General features: G+C 45.0%; 1 protein-coding gene across 3 annotated transcripts in view; it reads left to right on the forward strand.

Moving 5' to 3' along the window:
* Positions 1-20,013, forward strand: part of tubgcp4 (tubulin gamma complex component 4) — a 67,780-nt gene that overhangs the window by 36,057 nt on the left and 11,710 nt on the right. Inside the window, exons 12-18 of one of the 3 annotated variants that reach the window (XM_068015547.1) lie at positions 3,944-4,051; positions 4,784-4,919; positions 5,748-5,925; positions 8,407-8,514; positions 13,519-13,653; positions 17,665-17,781; positions 18,614-18,753. In XM_068015547.1, coding sequence (XP_067871648.1) covers positions 3,944-4,051; positions 4,784-4,919; positions 5,748-5,925; positions 8,407-8,514; positions 13,519-13,653; positions 17,665-17,781; positions 18,614-18,753 — 922 coding nt within the window. The remainder of the gene's footprint in view (positions 1-3,943; positions 4,052-4,783; positions 4,920-5,747; positions 5,926-8,406; positions 8,515-13,518; positions 13,654-17,664; positions 17,782-18,613; positions 18,754-20,013) is intronic. The other 2 variants (XM_068015549.1, XM_068015548.1) reach the window with 2 other exon arrangements.

Here is a 20,013-nt window from a genome sequence, read left to right on the forward strand (position 1 = left end):
CCCCCAATCCCATGCGTTTAATTTTACATGCGAATCTCTTATGTGGGACTTTGTCAAAAGCCTTCTGAAAGTCCAAATAAACCACATCCACTGGCTCCCCTTCATCAACTCTACTAATTACATCCTCGAAGAATTCTAGTAGATTTGTCGAGTATGATTTCCCTTTCGTAAACCCTTGCTGACTCCGCCCGATTCTACCACTTTTCTCCAAGTGCTCTGCTATAAAATCTTTGATAATGGACTCTAGAATTTTCCCCAATGCCGACGTCAGGCCGACTGGTCTATAATTCCCTTCTTTCTCTCTACCTCCCTTTTTATATAGTGGGGTTACATTAGCTACCCTCCAAACTGTCGGAACTGATCCAGAGTCGATAGAATCTTGGAAGATGACCACCAATGCATCCACTATTTCTAGGGCCACTTCCTTAAGTACTCTGGGATGCAAACCATCAGACCCTGGGGATTTATCGGCCTTCAAACCCATCAATTTCCCCAATGCCATTTCTCTACTAATACTGATTTCTTTCAGTTCCTCTCTCTCTCTCTCACTAAGCCCTGTGTTCCCCAACATTTCTCGTATGATATTTATGTCCTCCTTTGTGAAGACAGAACCAAAGTATGCATTTAGTTGGTCAGCCATTTCTTTATTCCCCGTAATAAATTCCCCTGTTTCTGACTGTAAGGGACCTATATTTGTCTTCACCAATCTTTTTCTCTTCACATACCAATAGAAACTTTTACAGTCAGTTTTTATGTTCCCCGCAAGCTTGCTCTCGTACTCTATTTTCCCCTTCTTAATCAATCCCTTGGTCCTCCTTTTGCTGAATTCTAAACTGCTCCCAATCCTCAGGTCTGTTGTTTTTCCTGGCAAATTTATATGCCTCTTCCTTGGATCTAATGCTATCTCTAATTTCCCTTGTAAGCCATGGTTTGGCTACCTTTCCCATTTTACTTTTGTGCCAATTGTTGCAGTTTGTCCATGCGCTCTTTAAATGTTTGCCATTGCCTATCCACTGTCATCCCTTTAAGTAACGTTTCCCAATCCTTCAGGGCCAACGCGCGCCTCATACCTTTGTAGTTCCCTTTACTAAGATTCAGGACCCTTGTCTCAGAATCAACTACGTCACTCTCCATCTTGATGAAGAATTCTATCATATTATGGTCGCTCGTCCCCAAGGGGACTCGCACCACTAGATTGTCAATTATTCCTCTCTCATTACACAATATGCAGTCTAGGATGGCCTGTTCTCTAGTTGGTTCCTCAATGTATTGGTCCGGAAAACCATCCCGTATACACTCCAAGAATTCCTCCTCTACGGTGTTGTGACTAACTTGATTTCCCCAATCAATATGCAGATTAAAGTCATCCATAATTACAGATGTTCCTTTATCGCATGCGACTCTAATTTCCTGTTTAATGCCATTCCCAACATCATCACTACAGTTTGGGGGTCTATATACAACCCCCACTAACATTTTTTGCCCCTTAGTGTTTCTCAGCTCTAACCATACAGATTCCACATCGTCAGAGCTAATATCTTTCCTCACTATTGCGTTAATTTCCCCTTTAACCAGCAATGCCTTTTGCCTTTTGCTTTTTGTCTATCCTTCCTGAATACTGAATACCCCTGGATGTTCATTTCCCATCCCTGGTCACCTTGCAGCTATGTCTCCATATCATACCCGTTTACATCTACTTGCGCGATTAATTCATCCACTTTATTGCGAATGCTCCTCACGTTGAGGCACAAAGCCTTAAGGCTTGTCTTTTTAACATTACTTGTCCCCTTCCCACTATTTCTCACTGTGGCCTTGTTTGATTCTGGCTCTTGATTTCTCTGCCTATCACTTTTCTTATTCCCCTTACTGTCTTTTGTTCTTGTCTTTGATTCCCCTCCTCTGACTCCTTGCAAAGGTTCCCATCCCCCTGCCATTTTAGTTTAAACCCTCCCCAACCACTCTTGCAAATACTCCCGTTAGGACATCAGTCCTGGTTGCCCATGTTTCACAGACATACAGCAAAGTGCTGAGAACACGGGCTTTATAAACCATCAGCATAGTCCTAAGGGTCAGCTTGGTGTTATCCCATGCACAATTTGTGAGTCAGCCAAAGGTGGTAGCTGCTCTTTCCCTATTGAACTCTGCTTCAAGTGACAGATTGTCTGTCACCGTGTACAGAAGGTTGCAGAATTTGCTAACCACTTCCAGTGGGGTGTTATTTAGTGTGATCAGGGGTGGAGATGCAACACCTTGTCCTCCTTCCTGATTTATCTTGTCAGATTTATGTGGCTTCAAACTCTGGAAATGTTCCTTTTAAACCTCTTTGACTTTCTGCCTCTCTCCACGCTTTCAGCAGCCTCATGAAGACTGACCAGATCTCTCTGGGGCTAATGGACCCTCTACTGCAACAGTTTCTGTGATGTTATGATGCACATATTCTGCTCATTGTTTTCTATGGAGCAGCCCCCAGACGCACAGAACTGAGGTTGAATCTCAGACTTTCTGGTCTGTATGACTCAGTCCCACAGCCTTCACTGTTGGATTCTGTCTCAAATTAACTCATGAGACATCAGTTCATTTATTACTTTGTTCGTCAAAAGTCCATGTGAGCTTAATTACACACTACATTAATAGACTCTTGCCTATTAGATCTATACTGATACAAGCTGTAAATAAGCAGTTGACTGCATGTTCACATTTGAGACACTGCTGGATTCAGCTGTGTCACCTGTTTTCCCAAAGTGACAAATTTCAAGGACGTTTTCCTCTTTTTCTTAATGCCCATTTCATTGCCCATCTATGGTCATGCTCGTGACTTCAACAATTTAGTTTTAGTTTGAGAACCTTTAGGTCATCAAATTGAACTTTTGTTGGACAATTATGAGCCTTAGATTATTGGGCAGATTGTTGAACCTAAATGTTTATAGAGGTTATGACCTCATCAATGTCCTTTATATTTTATTTATTTCATGGGATGTGGGCATCACTGACCAGGCCAGTATTTATTGCCCATCCCAAATTACCCTTGAGAAGGTGGTGGTGAGCTGCCTTCTTGAACCGCTGAAATGCATGTGGTATAGGTACAACCACAGTGCTGTTAGGGAGTTCCAGGATTTTGACCCAGCGACAGTGAAGGAATGGCGATATAGTTCCAGGTCAAGATGGTGTGTGACTTGGAGGGGAACTTGCAGATGGTAGTGTTCCCAAGTGCCTGCTGTCCTTATCGTTCTGAAGTTATAGACTGGTTAACTTTCATCACACATATGTCTTGCTGTCAGTTAGTAAAGTTGCTTCCTGTTAGCTTTTCGATTGTTTTTATCCTGAATCAAGGATTTCAGAAAGACTCACTTCATTTTATCCTGCCCACAATTCTTACCATCGAGGGGGCTGAGGGGTGACCTGATAGAGGCCTTTAAGATTATGAAAGGGTTTGATAGGGTGGATGTAGAGAAGATATTTTCACTCTTAGGGTGACCAATACTAGGGGCGATCAATATTAGAGAGTCACCAATAAATCCAGCAAGAGATTCAGTAGAAACTTCTTTCCCCAGAGAGCGGTGAGAATGTAGAACTCGCTGCTACAGGGAGCAGTTGAGGCGAATCGTATAGATGCATTTAAAGGGAAGCTAGATAAACATGTGGGAGAAAGGAATAGAAGGATATGTTGATGGGGTTAGGTGTAGAAGGGTAGGATGAGGCTGGTGTGGAATATAAACACTGGTTTGATTCTACTGAGTTGAATGACCTCATTCTGTGCTAGAAACACTTTGAACTAAGGTTCTCCCTTAGTTTCAGTAAATAAAAAGTACAAAAGCGAAAATATGTGTACTCCAATATTCATGATCAAATTCCAATCTAACTGTTTTTAGATATGAGAGCAAAGAGTCTGGTTTAATTTCTTATGATTTGTTTTTCCTCCTTTTCCCCCAACACCGCATTTCAGATGTCAATGTAGCGTTCCAGAAATCAGCACACAAAGTGTTATTGGATGATGACAACCTTCTTCCACTCCTGCACCTCACCGTCGAGTATCATGGCAAAGACCCCAAAGGTAGGAAGGGGCATGCGTCCCTCTTGATCAGTCTGTGTAAACGTTATTTAATGTTCAGTCTGGAACTGTATGGGACCTGCCTCAAACAAAAGCCCTTCAGTAAGTTGCAGTCCTCAGTGTGTCATAGGGCACAATTCGGAACATCAGCGCATAGGTTGTTTGAACCTTACAACTGCATGCGAACATCTGCCTGCTAGACTATCCTTGCAAATTGGCAAACAAGCAGCACTCGTGTGTCAAGAGGAAGGGTGTGTCACCCCTTATGTTCTAGTTTTGTGAATTTGTGATGCAGAACTACATGTAGACTTTCTACAGTTCTTAATTTTTGTTCAGTTACCCCTCCTTCTCTAAAGTAACGCCTCCTTGATGCAGCTTTTCTCTACTCCCAACCCCAACTCAATAGGTGGCTTCTCCCTGTTGAGGTATATTTCCACAGGTGCCAAGTGTTCCTCACCCAATTGGCCTGCCTTCACGTATGAACCTTGGCCTTGACTTGTTGGGACATCATTTTAGCATGAGAGGCAATCACGGTCAAGTCTGAGCTCACCCTCACACAATGTCCAGACATGTGTGCTTTCCAGCCTTATCTGGATTATTCAGATGAGTTCTGTGCTAAGTAAAGTATACATGTTGACAATGGAGCTAATTTTGTGCTCTGTTATATTTCTCTTGTCAGTTTATTGTCTTTTCTTTTCGCCTCCCTCTGCACTCTCCCCACCTTACTCAACACAGATTCAGCACAAAACCGTGAAACTCTGCGGGAATCTTCCCCTCGTGAAGCCCCTACTTCTGGCTGGTCTGCTCTGGGACTCTTGTACAAAGTGCAGTGGCCTTTGCACATCCTGTTCACTCCTGCGGTGCTGGAAAAGTAAGTTTACTTTGTGCATTTCTTTTTTCTTTGTTGTTGTTTGTTTAAAGAGTATTTCCAGTTTCCTCCCCATTTCTCCCCCTCACTACTGAACAGTGCTGGCAGTTGCAGAGGTCGCAAGTAATCTCTACAGGCACCTCTCCAGTACGTTACCCAGGATGGTGCCATCTTTCATGTGCGACAGCCTGAGCAGTGTGCTTGTCAGCAAGATATTGAACTGTATGGGGGGCATTGCAGTGTCCTGAACCAGCGTTCACATGCGTGCTTTCCAGCAGGCATTACTGACTTAGTTTTCCCTTCCTAACCAAACAAAGCTGAGGCCAGTTGTAGAATATCTACTGTTGTCCTAGATGAAAGCAGCTCACTCAGCACTGACAGTAAATTAAACACACACAGCACAAACAGAAAATGCTGGAAATACTCAGCAGGTCTGACGGCATCAGTGGAGAGAGAAACAGACTTAACACTTCAAGCCAGTGAACCTTTACCAGTGAAAATGTTACTGATGTAACCGGTAAGTGTAGAGACAGGGAAGGGGGAGGGAAAAGAACAAAAGGGAAGGTCTGTAATCGGATGGAAGGCAGGAGTGACTTACTCCTGTTTTAGAGGTGTTTGGGGGATGAATGTTGGCTGTGGCACCAGGAAGAACTCCCAGGAATTAGTATCATGGGATCTTTTACATTGATCAATAGAGCTTTGGTTTAGCATATTATCCAACGGCACCTTCAACAGTGCAGCACAAAGAGTGTCAGTTTGGAGTGGGAAAGATTTGCAAGAGCACCAGGTTTTGCTCGCGTATCTCACTCCGTGTCTCATTCTCTCCCTCAGGTACAACATTGTCTTCAAGTACCTGCTGAGTGTGCGACGAGTGCAGGCAGAGCTGCAGCATTGCTGGGCTGTGCAGATGCAGCGGAAACACCTCAAATCCAACAAGTCGGACGCCATCAAATGGAGACTGAGGAATCACATGGCCTTTCTCGTGGACAACCTGCAGTACTACCTACAGGTAACCGGGAATAAACAACTGCCTTCAGCACAATATGATTCCGGGGGTCCAAGGGTTAGATTATGAGGAGAGATTACATAAACTAGGCTTGTATTCCCTGGAATGCAGAGGTTATTAAGGGGTAATTTGACAAAGTTTTTAGGATTTTTAAAGGAATTGATAGGGTAGATCAAGAGAAACTATTTCCACTGGTGGGGGAGTCTAGAACAAGGTAACCTTAAAATCAGAGCCAGGCCATTTAGGAGAGAAGTTTGGAAACATTTCTTAACATCAAAGGTTGTAGATGTGTAGAACATTCTCCCACAAAAAGCAGTAGCTGCTAGTTCAGTTCATAATTTTTAAGTCCATGATTAATGTATTTTTTGCTAGCCAGGGTCATTAAGGAATATGGAGCTAGGACATAGATAAGCCTTGATCTCACTGAATGATGAATAGGCTTACAGGGCTTCCTCCTGTTCCTATGTAATAAAAAGCCTGTGCCCTTGCATTGTGTGGAAAATATTTTGCACCATTCCATGTATTTTTTATTTACACAGATTTAGTTTGAATGTTTCTATTCTGTGGTCGCAGCTAAGAGGTTGCAGGTCCCACCATGGCCTCGAATGTCGTTACAGTATGACATAATGAATGGAAAGGGGTGGGTTTGTGCAGGGACTATTATTTATTGAAAGGGCTTCCCGATTTCATGCTGGAAAAATAATCTGAGGACTTGTTTGTTTTTTATGACCTACTGGGAAGCATGGGAGGTCAGACTCTGCTTCCTGGCAAGATGTCCTGTTCTTTCACTGGGATTGTCCTGGAGAAGCTCCATTAAGGGCATGGGGAATCATACTGAGGGAGTACTGCACTTTTGGAGGTGCCATCTTTCGGATGAGATGTTAAATTGAGGTCCCGTCTGCCATTTGCGCCCACATCCTGTGAATGAATTTTTTTTTAAAAAGCTGGAAGTTGTAGGTGGTACTTGGGAGCAGATGTTGTTTTGCCATTTTGTTCTTGGATTGAGGTTAAGTTCCTATTACAGATTTTCTATTTCCCAAACTAGCTATCCTAAGGCCATGATTGACAATTTAGTACCAAATTGGTGTTAATTTGTTTTATTTCTAGTGTGGAAACCTATAAGGAACTGGATTGAAGCTCCCTAAGCTCATATCATGCAGAATCCTTACAGTCAGCAGGCTTTCATCCCCTCAGTCTACTCTGGGTTCCAGGTCGCTGTTGAAAGGCCAGTGTCTAACATTCAGACATTTAATGAACCCATCCTGCTTATACTGTCCAATGGTTTCATGAATTTTGGGGTGCGGGTTGGGCAGAAGAAAGGGATATGTAAGTGTCCACCTGCATTTCCCTCCCTTACAGTACTGTAATTCTGTCATCCTTCCCCCTAGCTCTCTTGGAGCGGTACGGTTAACTGGAAATCAAGTGAACTGGCACTTTTATTTGCAAACAGTAAAAGCAAACAGTTTGCACTCACAACTTTGTCGATGCTAATCTCAGTTATTGGAGTGCAGGGTTGTAAGACTGAGCTGTTATTGGCTGATCCCCCCTGTGGGTCGCCGTCCGCCGAACAATTGGCCACATTGGACTAGACAGGAGGAATATCAGCCTGGCTTCCAGCTCCTGTGGGACAGAGCATGTCAGGTTAATCCTCGCTGTGAAGCTTCTCACTGTTGAATATCTTGCTCTATTCAGGAGAAAAGATGAAAGTGTGGGGGGATTGGCTTTAAAATAACAGCTAGAGGTAAGGTGAGCCGTTTACCTAACAGGAGCATGGAATACAAGAATCCAATTAAAAATCACATCTCAATCTAGATTAAAATAATTTCCCTCCACCACCCCAGGATATATGGAAGAAACAGGCAGAAAAAAATAGTTCATTCTGGATCAATTGGAAAGTTATTGGGTTGAAGAGTAGGCAGTCTTTTCCGCTCCTGTGCAGTTCCTCGACGGACTGAGACATATTGGAGGGTGATAAGTGTCATTTATGTACCCGAAACAATGTATCATGGCAACCTGCAACTTGTCCGATTGCTTTAGGGAATTGTTTTTTTTTCCCTCTCTGTCTGTTCACCACCCCAAGTGTTAGACCCTGCCCTCCCTACTCACTTGTGATGCTATCAGACGGGGGTGAGCCTGATGGACTTCTCTCCCCTTTCTAGTTTGAATGAATTAGATTGGTGTATATTGAATAAAGGGGAGTAAGAGATATTAGGAGACTCGCTTGTTTCACTCGAGAATAAGAAAGGGAGTATAGAGACCTTGGGTGCAGCAGTGGAAGTACATGACTGAGATAGTCATGAATGAATGGTGAAAGGGGGTGGCCTCCAATGGGTTGGATGGTCTTTTTATTCTAAGCTGTCAAAAATCCTACCTGCTATAATGAATATTAAGTGTTTTAGTTTCGTGTATAATGACAGCTTTATCTGTGCCCCCCAACTTCCATATGTGACTGATTTTATTACACTTATTTCCACACCTGTATAGGGCATGCGGTTCTGCTCGGTGTGCTACAGCACTCCACGTAGCTCTTCCCCGCAGGTAGGAGTGGCACGGGCTGCAGAGCGGTGCGGACGGAGTCAGGTCTTCCCTCAGGCAAGTCGCTACCAGAGTGACCAAACTGAGAAGTGTCAGGCAACTCAGAGAGACCCGGACATGCAAGCACAGAGGTGTAAACTAGACATCTTAGATATAAGGATTAGTTAAGCACAAGTACTTTCATCCAGTGTAAGTGGGTGTTGAGAATTCAGCAGTAGTTGGAACCTGGAGGGTATGGGGTGGGGTGGGTTAGTTTGTCTGGTAATAGATTGGTTGACATCCTTGTGTAACATTCCTTTTATATACTGTTTTAATCAGACCTTCATGGGAAAGCAACATCTCAATCAATACACTACCAGAGGGAACTGACACCCATACTTCACATGACACCCATACTTCACATGACTTGTTTAATTCTCAAACCCAACTATTATCCTGATATTTCCAGTGAACATCAACGCGAGGAACAGCATCTAATTTACCAATGATGCACGCTACAGCCTGCCGGACTGAACATTGAGTTTGTTACTTTTATTTTAGTTTGTTTCATCATTCATTTTTTTTTTTTAACCATGTGCCTACCCACTTTTTTTTCATGTTTGTGCTTTGGGCCAGGACTGTTCATTTTCTGTCTATTAACACCTTCTCTGTACTAACGGCTTTGTCTTTCAGCACACCATTAACATACCGTTTGCCTTTGCTCCATGACCTTCTGGTCAGTTATTCTCTGTGACCCTCTGCCCTATCAACACCTTGCCTTTTGTTATCTCTTGCCACACCCCCGCTTTATTTGCTTAAAACCTATTACATTTCTAACATTTGCCAATACTGATGAAGGGTCACTGATCTGAAACTTTGCTTCTCTCTACACAGATGCTGCCAGACCTGCTGAGTATTTCCAATATTTCTTGTTTTTATTATCCCATCACATCCTGTTATATTGCAGAACACCTTTCAGTTGGAGCCAGTTACTTCCTCACGGCCGGTATCACTTAATCTATACTGCTGGGTCAATTCAGTGAACCAGTTATGCTTTTCTCCATCTGTATTGTGCCCATTCCAACAAACACACTAATCTTTTGATGAATTTTACATTCCAACGGCAGGTGGCCCCGTACAAGGTAGGTAAAACTTGACGTAGTCACTTGTTTTAAACTTTCTGTCAGCTGGCTGATACAAATCCCTTTGTCCTGTGCAGACACAACAGATTCTTTCTTCAGTTTGACAATTCTGATCCTTGGGCTCCAGGCTACCTTCTAATATCGAGGCCTGTTTGTCACTCACAAAAACCCACAAATTTATCTTTTCTCCTCCCCAATTTTTGGACACCAGATTTCACACTTCATTAGGAATGCAAAGCAGTTTTTTAATAGTCGTTTGGTAGTACAGAACTTGAGTATTGCTGAAAACAGAGACATTTTGTCGAAGGTTTTTGTCTTGCACTCATCAGGATAATCTGCAAGAGTACCAATGTAAGGGAAAACAACAACTTTATACTGTATGAGAAGAGAGTGTTGATTGGTTGGCAAGTAAATTCTGATTGGTAGAGGTGTTGTCATGGCGAATGCACCAGTTTATGGTGACTGACAGTTAACTGCCAAGCTTTGTTTGAAATTTAAACCAGGCAGCTTGACTCTGTTTGGTCAAGGCATTGCCCTAAGGAATGAGCCAGCGAATGGCTGTCACTTATTTTGTTTAGCTGAAACAGGCATAATGTTTGTACATGTTCTTTCTGCCTGCAAAGAACAGGGCTCTGTGTATTAACATATATATTTTCGACCCTGAAAAGTGCCCAGTCTACCTCAAATTACCCTGGAAGGGTAACGTATCCCAGGGATTTGAACAACAGATGAAGCTAGCTGTTTCACACTGTTCCTATGCAGTAGCCGCATGTGTTCACCTCTAACAGGATGCTGCCATCAAGCCACAAAGACGTCCTGCCTATCACACAAATGAGTAATGTGATATATGAATTTCAATGCCAGTGTGGTGCTAGATATATAGGCCGTATGTTCCAAAGACTGGCGGATTGTATCAAACAGCATGTCCCTACCATACCCAACTAGCCTGTGCTTGCTAAACTCAAAACACGTTAGATGTGATTCTGCGATTGGACAGCATTTGGTAAATAATCCTCAGTGTGCTAAGAGTTATGCTGGCAACCAATTTAAGATTATCAGTCGGACTCGCAGTATGGCACATTTGCGTGTACTGGAAGCTACATATATTAGTACACAGGGCTCTGTTCTTTGCAGACAGAAAGAACATGTACAAACATCGCACCTGTTTCAGCTAAACAAAGTAAGTGACAGCTATTCTCTGGTTCATTCCTCGTGGCAATGCCTTGACCAATCAGAGTTCAGCTCTCTGGTTTAAATTTCAAACAAAGCTTGGCAGTGAACTGTCAGTCACCATAAACTGGTGCATTCTCCATGGCAACGCCTCTACCAATCAGAGTTCATTTGCCAACCAATCAGTACTCTCTTCTCATACAGTATAAAGTTGTTGTTTTTTGCAGATTGTCCTGATGAATGCAAGATGAAAAGCTTTGATAACATGTCTCTATTTTCACAATACTCAAATTCTTTTTTAAATATAGCAAGAAATGAATCTGGGCATCTCATGCCAGGTTCTGACCTGGAGCCTGAAACTCTCAGTTTACTGATCATCAGTAGATCTCTAGTGTCAGCCATGGCTCAGTTGATCACACTCTCGTCTCTGAATCACAAAGTTCTGGGTTCAAGTCCCACACTAGTACATGAGCACAAAAATCAAGGCTGACACTCCAGTGCAGCACTGAGGGAGTACTGTACTATCAGACATGCCGTCATTTAGATGAAATGTTAAACCAAGGTCCCATCTGCTTGCTCAGGTAGATGTAAAAGATCACATGGCAGTATTTCGAAGAAGAGCAGGGGAGTTCTCCCCAGTGTCCTAACCAATGTTTATCCCTCAATCAACATCACTAAAACAGAGTATTTGGTCATTATCGCATTGCTGTTTGTGGGAGCTTGCTGTGCACAAATTGGCTGCCATATTTCCTACATTACAACAGTGACTAGACTTCAAAAGTACTTCATTAGCTGTAAAGTGCTTTGAGACATCCGGTGGTCGTGAGAAGTGCTATATAAATGCAAGTCTTTTTGTTTTACTTTTTTCAACATATTTATAGGTAATCGGAATTACATGGCTTCCTATCAGGAGTATTTGACAAGTTTTACTTTTAGTTTTAGTCATACAGCACTGAAACAGGCCCTTCGGCCCACCGAGTCTGTGCCGACCATCAACCACCCATATATACTAATCCCATATTCCTACCACATCCCCACCTGTCACTATATTTCCCTACCACCTACTAAGGGCAATTTATAATGGCCAATTTACCTACCAACCTGTAAGTCTTTTGGCTTGTGGGAGGAAACCGGAGCACCCGGAGGAAACCCACGCAGACACAGAGAGAACTTGCAAACTCCACACAGGCAGTACCCAGAATTGAACCTGGGTCGCTGGAGCTGTGAGGCTGCAGTGCTAACCACTGCACCACTGTGCCGCCCCAAAAAATGATCTTAAAGAGCCTTTGACTGTACGCATCGCAGGAGATGTGCCAGAATGTGTGTGTATACGCATAATATCTCTGATATTATTTTATGCCGCGCTTTATACAGAACATCAGCTAATCACAACCAGACAACTTGTAAAGAAATATGCAAACTGAGAGAGAGTAACTGGTCTTTTTATAAAGAGAGAAGCCAGTGAGCTGCCAACCTACAGCAATGGTAATTAGCCTCTTACTGACTGTAGGATCTGCCTGTTTTGACCACTACCCCACAGGATGCAGTGGCACAAAGCATTAGTAGTTGCAACATCATGACTGTGGGACCAACGGGCAAGGCCACAGGGGATCAGCTAGTCAACAGTGCAATTCTGCGTAATCATTCCAAGCAGAGGGATTTGCCAGGTGGGATCAATTAATGCAGCAAAATGCAGCTTACAAATATTAAGAAATAGATATACATCTTTAATTGTATTTGCAGTGTCAGTATGCACATGTTGCTGAAACATCTGTATGCCCACATACCATGTAAATCTGTTTACACTGAGTTTGAACAAAGAAGTTGCATTGATACCATTGCTTCTTTGGAAGTGTGTCATTTAAACTCTAAACTTCGGCTTATTTTTACAAAATGCCCCATGTGTAAAACTCAGTGTGGTACTGAACCATACAAAACGGGTAGATCCCGGGTTTGATCCTCTAGGAGAGTTAGCTGACCTTATTTCAGCCAGCTGGGAGGGAGGGGGTGTCCACAATTTGTCTCAACCTTCAATGAGGGAAATGAAAAACCTGCTAGGTTTACCACTCCTGTTTGCATCCCCTGAAATGTGCCCATGTATTGTCATCTGCTGAGGACTGGACTGAATTGTGAAGCCCCCTTCACAGTAAGACAGCCTGCTGATGCTCTCAGTTTAGCCTCATGTATGACGAAAAGCCGCTTGCATGCGTCTCTTTTTTTCTCTCAATTGAATCCTTCTTTCCCTCTCTCCATTTCTCTTTCTACACCGGGTTTGACTGTAATCAATCTCTCTCCTCCTCCATCTGTTTCTTTCTCAATCCTTAAATCCCTTTTGTTCAGGAGATACACTCAGTCCCGCTCTTCTCCGAGGTCTCAGATGGCCTGTTGCCCTCGTCTCACTGTTATCAGCTCGTTCGCGCTACCAGTAGGTCGCGGCACAAGACTTTTTCAAGCTGATGGATGCAGGAGAAGTTCTAACTAACGGAGCACTCTATGAGATGTTCCGCTTCAGCAAAGTTCAGCTCAATAACGCCCGGCAGCAGTTGCAGTCCTGATTGGTAACTCCACATTTACCATAATTTGCTCTGCACTTATTTAAATTAGAAGCTTGCAACGCTACATCCAGCAACAGAGCTGAGAGTGGAAATTGCCTGGTGCAAACATTAGCCCGAAGCAAGTTAGCGCCAGGTGTAGTTCCGAGTCCCACGATGTGTTGCCCCTCCAGATTTGCTCTTTCTGGGCTGCTAAATATTTACCTGTGCCATTCCAGGTGGATGTCCTCGAGTCCCAATTTTCACAGCTCCTCCAGGAAATAAACTCCATCCAAGATTTTGAGAGCATCCGTCTGGCCCATGATCGCTTCCTGAGTAACCTGTTGGCTCAGTCGTTCATCCTGCTTAAACCAGTAAGTATACATTCCATAAAAGCAAGGAAGTTATGCCTCTGCTGGAGTATTGTGTTCGATTCTGGACCACAACACTATAGGAAGGATGTCATGGCTTTAGAGATGGTGCAGAGGAGATTTACTAGAATTTTTTTTTTATTTATTGATGGGATGTGGGCCAGGCCAGCATTTATTGCCCATCCCTAATTGCCCTTGAGAAGGTGGTGGTGAGCTGCCTTCTCGAACCGCTGCAGTCCATGTGGTGTAGGTACACCCACAGTGCTGTTAGGAATGGAGTTCCAGGATTTTGGCCCAGCGATAGTGAAGGAACGGCGATATAGTTCCAAGTCAGGATGGTGTGTGACTTGGAGGGGAACTTGCAGGTGGTGGTGTTCCCATGTATTTGCTGCCCTTGTCCTTCTAGTTGGTAGAGGTCGCGGGTTTGGAAGGTGCTGTCTGAGGAGCCTTGGTGCATTGCTGCAGTGCATCTTATAGATGGTACACACTGCTGCCACTGTGCGTCGGTGGTGGAGGGAGTGAATGTTTGTGGATGGGGTGCCAATCAAGCGGGCTGCTTTGTCCTGGATGGTGTCGAGTTTCTTGAGTGTTTTGGGGCTGCACCCATCCAGGCAAGTGGAGAGTATTCCATCACACTCCTGACTTGTGCTTTGGGGAGTCAGGAGGTGAGTTACTCGCCTCAGGATTCCTAGCCTCTGACCTGCTCTTGTAGCTACGGTATTTATATGGTTACTCCAGTTCAGTTTCTGGTCAATGATAGCCCCTAGGATGTTGATAGTGGGGGATTCAGCAATGGTAATGCCGTTGAATGTCAAGGGGAGATGGTTAGATTCTCTCTTGTTGGAGATGGTCATTGCCTGGCACTTGTGTGGCACGAATGTTACTTGCCACTTATCAGCCCAAGCCTGGATATTGTCCGGGTCTTGCTGCATTTCTACACTGACTGCTTCAGTATCTGAGGAGTCGCGAATGGTGCTGAACATTGTGCAATCATCAGTGACCATCCCCACTTCTGACCTTATGATTGAAGGAAGGTCATTGATGAAGCAGCTGAAGATGGTTGGGCCTAGGACACTACCCTGAGGAACTCCTGCAGTGATGTCCTGGAGCTCAGATGATTGACCTCCAACAACCACAACCATCTTCCTTTTGTGCTAGGTATGACTCCAGCCAGCGGAGGGTTTTCCCCCTGATTCCCATTGACCTCAGTTTTGTGAGGGCTCCTTGATGCCATACTCGGTCAAATGCTGTTTTGATGTCAAGGGCAGTCACTCTCACCTCACCTCTTGAGTTCAGCTCTTTTGTCCATGTTTGAACCAAGGCTGGGATGAGGTCAGGAGCTGAGTGGTCCTGGCGGAACCCAAACTGAGCGTCACTGAGCAGGTTGTTGCTAAGCAAGTGCCGCTTGATGACACTGTTGATGACACCTTCCATCACTTTACTGATGATTGAGAGTAGGCTGATAGGACGGTAATTGGCCGGGTTGGATTTGTCCTGCTTTTTGTGCACAGGATATACCTGGGCAATTTTCCACATTGCAGGGTAGATGCCAGTGTTGTAGCTATACTGGAAAGCTTGGCTAACGGCACGGTAAGTTCTGGAGCACAGTCCTTCAGTACTATTGCCGGAATATTGTCAGGGCCCATAGCTTTTGCGGTATCCAGTGCCTTCAGTCATTTCTTGATATCACGTGGAGTGAATCGAATTGGCTGAAGTCTGGCATCTGTGATGTTGGGGACTTCAGGAGGAGGCCGAGATGGATCATCAACTCGGCACTTCTGGCTGAAGATTGTTGCAAATGCTTCAGCCTTATCTTTCGCACTGATGTGCTGAGCTCCCCCATCATTGAGGATGGGGCTATTTGTGGAGCCACCTCCTCCAGTTAGTTGTTTAATTGTCCACCACCATTCACGGCTGGATGTGGCAGGACTGCAGAGCTTAGATCTGATCCGTTGGTTATGGGATCGCTTAGCTCTGTCTATCGCATGCTGCTTACGCAGTTTGACATGCAAGTAGTCCTGGATTGTAGCTTCACCAGGTTGACACCTCATTTTGAGGTATGCTTGGTGCTGCTCCTGGCATGCCCTCCTGCACTCCTCATTGAACCAGGGTTGGTCTCTTGTCTTGATGGTAATGGTAGAGTGGGGGATATGCCGGGCCATGAGGTTACAGATTGTGGTTGAGTACAATTCTGCTGCTGCTGATGGCCTACAGCGCCTCATGGATGCCCAGTTTTGCATTGCTCGATCTGTTCGAAATCTATCCCATTCAGCACGGTGATAGTGCCACACAACACGATGGATGGTATCCTCAATGTGAAGGCGGGACTTTGTCTCCACAAGGACTGTGGGTGGTCACTCCTACCAATACTGTCATGGACAGATGCATCTGCGGCAGGCAGATTGGTGAGGACGAGGTCAAGTATGTTCTTCCCTCATGTTGGTTCCCCCACCACCTGCCGCAGACCCAGTCTAGCAGCTATGTCCTTTAGGACTCGGCCAGCTCGGTCAGTAGTGGTGCTACCGAGCCACTCTTGGTGATGGACATTGAAGTCCCCCACCCAGAGTACATTTTGTGCCCTTGCCACCCTCAGAGCTTCCTCCAAGTGGTGTTCAACATGGAGGAGTACTGAGTCATCAGCTGAGGGAGGGTGGTAGGTGGTAATCAGTAGGAGGTTACCTTGCCCATGTTTGACCTGTTGCCATGAGACTTCATGAGGTCCGGAGTCGATGTTGAGGACTCCCAGGGCAACTGCCTCCCTACTGTATACCACTGTGCTACCACCTCTGCTGGGTCTGTCCTGCCGGTGGGACAGGACGTACCCGGGGATGGTGATGGCAGTGTCTGGGACTTTGTCTGTAAGGTATGATTCCGTGAGAATGACTATGTCAGGCTGTTGCTTGGAAAATGGTTAGATTCTCTTTTGTTGAAGATGGTCATTGTCTGGCACTTGTGTGACATGACTGTTACTTGCCACTTATCAGTCCAAACCTGGATGTTGTCCAGATTTTGCTGCATGTGGGCACGGACTGCTTCAGTATCTGTGGAGTTGCGAATGGTATGGAAAACTGCAATCAGCAGCAAACATCCTCACTTCTCACCTTATGATGAAAAAAAGGTCATTGATGAAGCAGCTGAAGATGGTTGGGCTGAGGACACTAGATACTACCCTGAGGAACTCCTGCAGTGATGTCCTGGGGCTGAGATGACTGGCCTCCAATAACCACAATCATCTTCCTTTGTGCTAGTTATGACTCCAGCCAGCGGAGAGTTTTCCTTCTGATTCCCATTGACTTCAATTTTGTTCGGACTCCTTGATGCCATACTTGGTCAAGTGCTGCCTTGATATCTAGGGCAGTCAGTCTCCCCTCACCTCTGCAATTCAGCTCTTGTGCCTCTGTTTGGGCCAAGACTGCAATGAGGTCTGGAGCCGAGTGGCCCTGGCAGAACCAGTGATTCTAGTGGAGAGAAAAGAGAGAGCAATGTTGGTAATCTGAGGACACAGATTTACAGTGATTAGCAGAAGAACCAGAGGCAACAAGGAAAAAAAGGTTTATGGAGCGCTTTGTTGTGATACAGGACTCTGGGGAAAGAGCAAGAGTGTGGCATTAATTAGATAGGTCAATTAAAAGTTGGCACAGTTACGGTGGACCCAATGGCCTCCTTCCGTACTGTATAATCCTGTGATTCTGCTGCAAGTGCTAGAAATCTGAAATAAAGATAGAAAATGCTCCAACAGGTCAGGCAGTAACTGTGGAAAGAAAAACAGTTAATGTTTCAGGTTGATGACTGTTCATCAGAGCTGGAAAATTCAGAGCCAGGAGGAAGGGGGCGGGGTGGAAAGATCAGAATGGAGAGGTCTGTGATGTGGGTGGCAGGAACAATAGAATGACCAGGTGTCATTTTCTTCGTGTTTTCTGAGATGCGGAGACACTTGCTGCTGCAGCAATATCCCGTTTTTTTCAATGAATAGAGAGCATTTAACATTCGGGTGCTTATTCCCATGCTCTGCAGGTGTTTCATTGTCTGAATGAGATCCTCGAATTGTGCCACAACTTCTGCTCCCTGGTCAGTCAGAATCCGGGGCCCCTGGACGACCGTGGTACCTCACAGTTGGAGCTTCTTGTAACGGTAAACCAAGCTACAAACCATCATTCCTTCTGCATGTGTTTGGCTGTGCTGGCTCCGTGCCTTTTGAGCTGGAAGACTGCTGGGGTTTGACCCCAACTCCCGTACCTGAGCACGTCACCTAGGCTGATGTTTTATTGCAGTCACGAATAGCAGCTGCACTCTTGCAGGTGCCGCTCTTGAAGGTTAAAGTGAGACCTCTTCTGCCTGCTCGGGTGGTTGTCAAAGATTCCCCCGGTGGGATTCAAAGGAGGTATACTGACCGACATTCCTCTCTCAGCCAACAACAATAAAAACAGACAGATTATTCATCTGATTTGCTGTTTGTGACATCTGGATGTGCACAATTATCAACAGTGACCACCTTAAAAGCAGTTATTGGTCATGATGAACGTCAGAATTTAAATAAAAGCGAGTATTCTTTCTCTCCTTGTTTCTCTCACCTCTCACGCCTCTCTTTCCTCGCCCCCTCTCTTTCCTCGCCCCCTCTCTTTCCTCGCCCCCTCTCTTTCCTCGCCCCCTCTCTTTCCTCGCCCCCTCTCTTTCCTCGCCCCCTCTCTTTCCTCGCCCCCTCTCTTTCCTCGCCCCCTCTCTTTGCCCGCCCCCTCTCTTTGCCCGCCCCCTCTCTTTGCTCGCCCCCCCCCCCCCCCCCGTCTCTCTCCCTCTCTCTCTGTGTCTCTCTGTTCTTTCCAACAATTTGAGATCTCTGCAAATTGATGGGAAGATAGTTTAAATGTTACTTGTAACGCCCAGGAGTCGAGGCATGCATTTAAAAACAAAAACAATTCTTCTTTAGACTGCAGCAGATTTGTTTTCTGTTTTTGTTGAATCCTAGGGGTTTAGCCGTCAATCGTCACTGCTGTTCAAGATCCTGTCCAGTGTTCGGAATCACCAGATTAACTCTGACCTAGCCCAGCTTCTGCTGCGACTTGACTACAACAAGTACTACACATATTCAGGAGGCACGCTGGGCAGGTAAGAGACAGCAGAGTATACAATAGACAAGATCAGCCACTTTTGAGGAAATTCGATATCAAGCAGTGGCGAAATTCATGCCTGCTGTAGTACTGCACTAGGGGATAAATACATGGCCCGGTGTAGTCCTGTAATAGGGGTTAAATACATGGCCTAGTGTAGTACTGTACTAGGGGTTAAATACAGGGCCTGCTGTAGTTCTGTACCAGGGGTTAAATACATGGCCTAGTGTAGTACTGTACCAGGGGTTAAATACATGGCCCGGTGTAGTACTGTACTAGGGGTTAAATACAGGGCCTGCTGTAGTTCTGTACCAGGGGTTAAATACATGGCCCGGTGTAGTACTGTACCAGGGGTTAAATACATGGCCCGGTGTAGTACTGTACTAGGGGTTAAATACAGGGCCTGCTGTAGTTCTGTACCAGGGGTTAAATACATGGCCCGGTGTAGTACTGTACCAGGGGTTAAATACATGGCCCGGTGTAGTACTGTACTAGGGGTTAAATACAGGGCCTGCTGTAGTTCTGTACTAGGGGTTAAATACATGGCCTAGTGTAGTACTGTACTGGGGGTTAAATACATGGCCCGGTGTAGTACTGTACCAAGGGGTTAAATACATGGCCTGGTGTAGTACTGTACTAGGGGTTAAATACATGGCTTGGTGTAGTACTGTACTAGGGGTTAAATACATGGCCCGGTGTGGTACTGTACTAGGGGTTAAATACATGGCTTGATGTAGTACTGTACTAGGGGTTAAATACATGGCTTGGTGTAGTACTGTACCAAGGGGTTAAATACATGGCCTGGTGTCGTACTGTACCAGGGGTTAAATACATGGCCCAGTGTAGTACTGGACTAGGGGTTAAATACATGGCCCGGTGTAGTACTGTACTCGGGGTTAAATACATGGCCTGGTGTAGTACTGTACTAGGGGTTAAATACATGGCCTAGTGTAGTACTGTACTGGGGGTTAAATACATGGCCCGGTGTAGTACTGTACCAAGGGGTTAAATACATGGCCTGGTGTCGTACTGTACCAGGGGTTAAATACATGGCCCAGTGTAGTACTGTACTAGGGGATAAATACAGGGCCTGCTGTAGTTCTGTACTAGAGGTTAAATACATGGCCCAGTGTAGTACTGTACCAAGGGGTTAAATACATGGCCTGGTGTCGTACTGTACCAGGGGTTAAATACATGGCCTGCTGTAGTTCTGTACTAGGGGTTAAATACATGGCCTAGTGTAGTACTGTACTAGGGG

Source organism: Heterodontus francisci, chromosome 35 (assembly GCF_036365525.1).
Source record: "Heterodontus francisci isolate sHetFra1 chromosome 35, sHetFra1.hap1, whole genome shotgun sequence".
Classification (NCBI taxonomy): Eukaryota; Metazoa; Chordata; class Chondrichthyes; order Heterodontiformes; family Heterodontidae; genus Heterodontus; species Heterodontus francisci.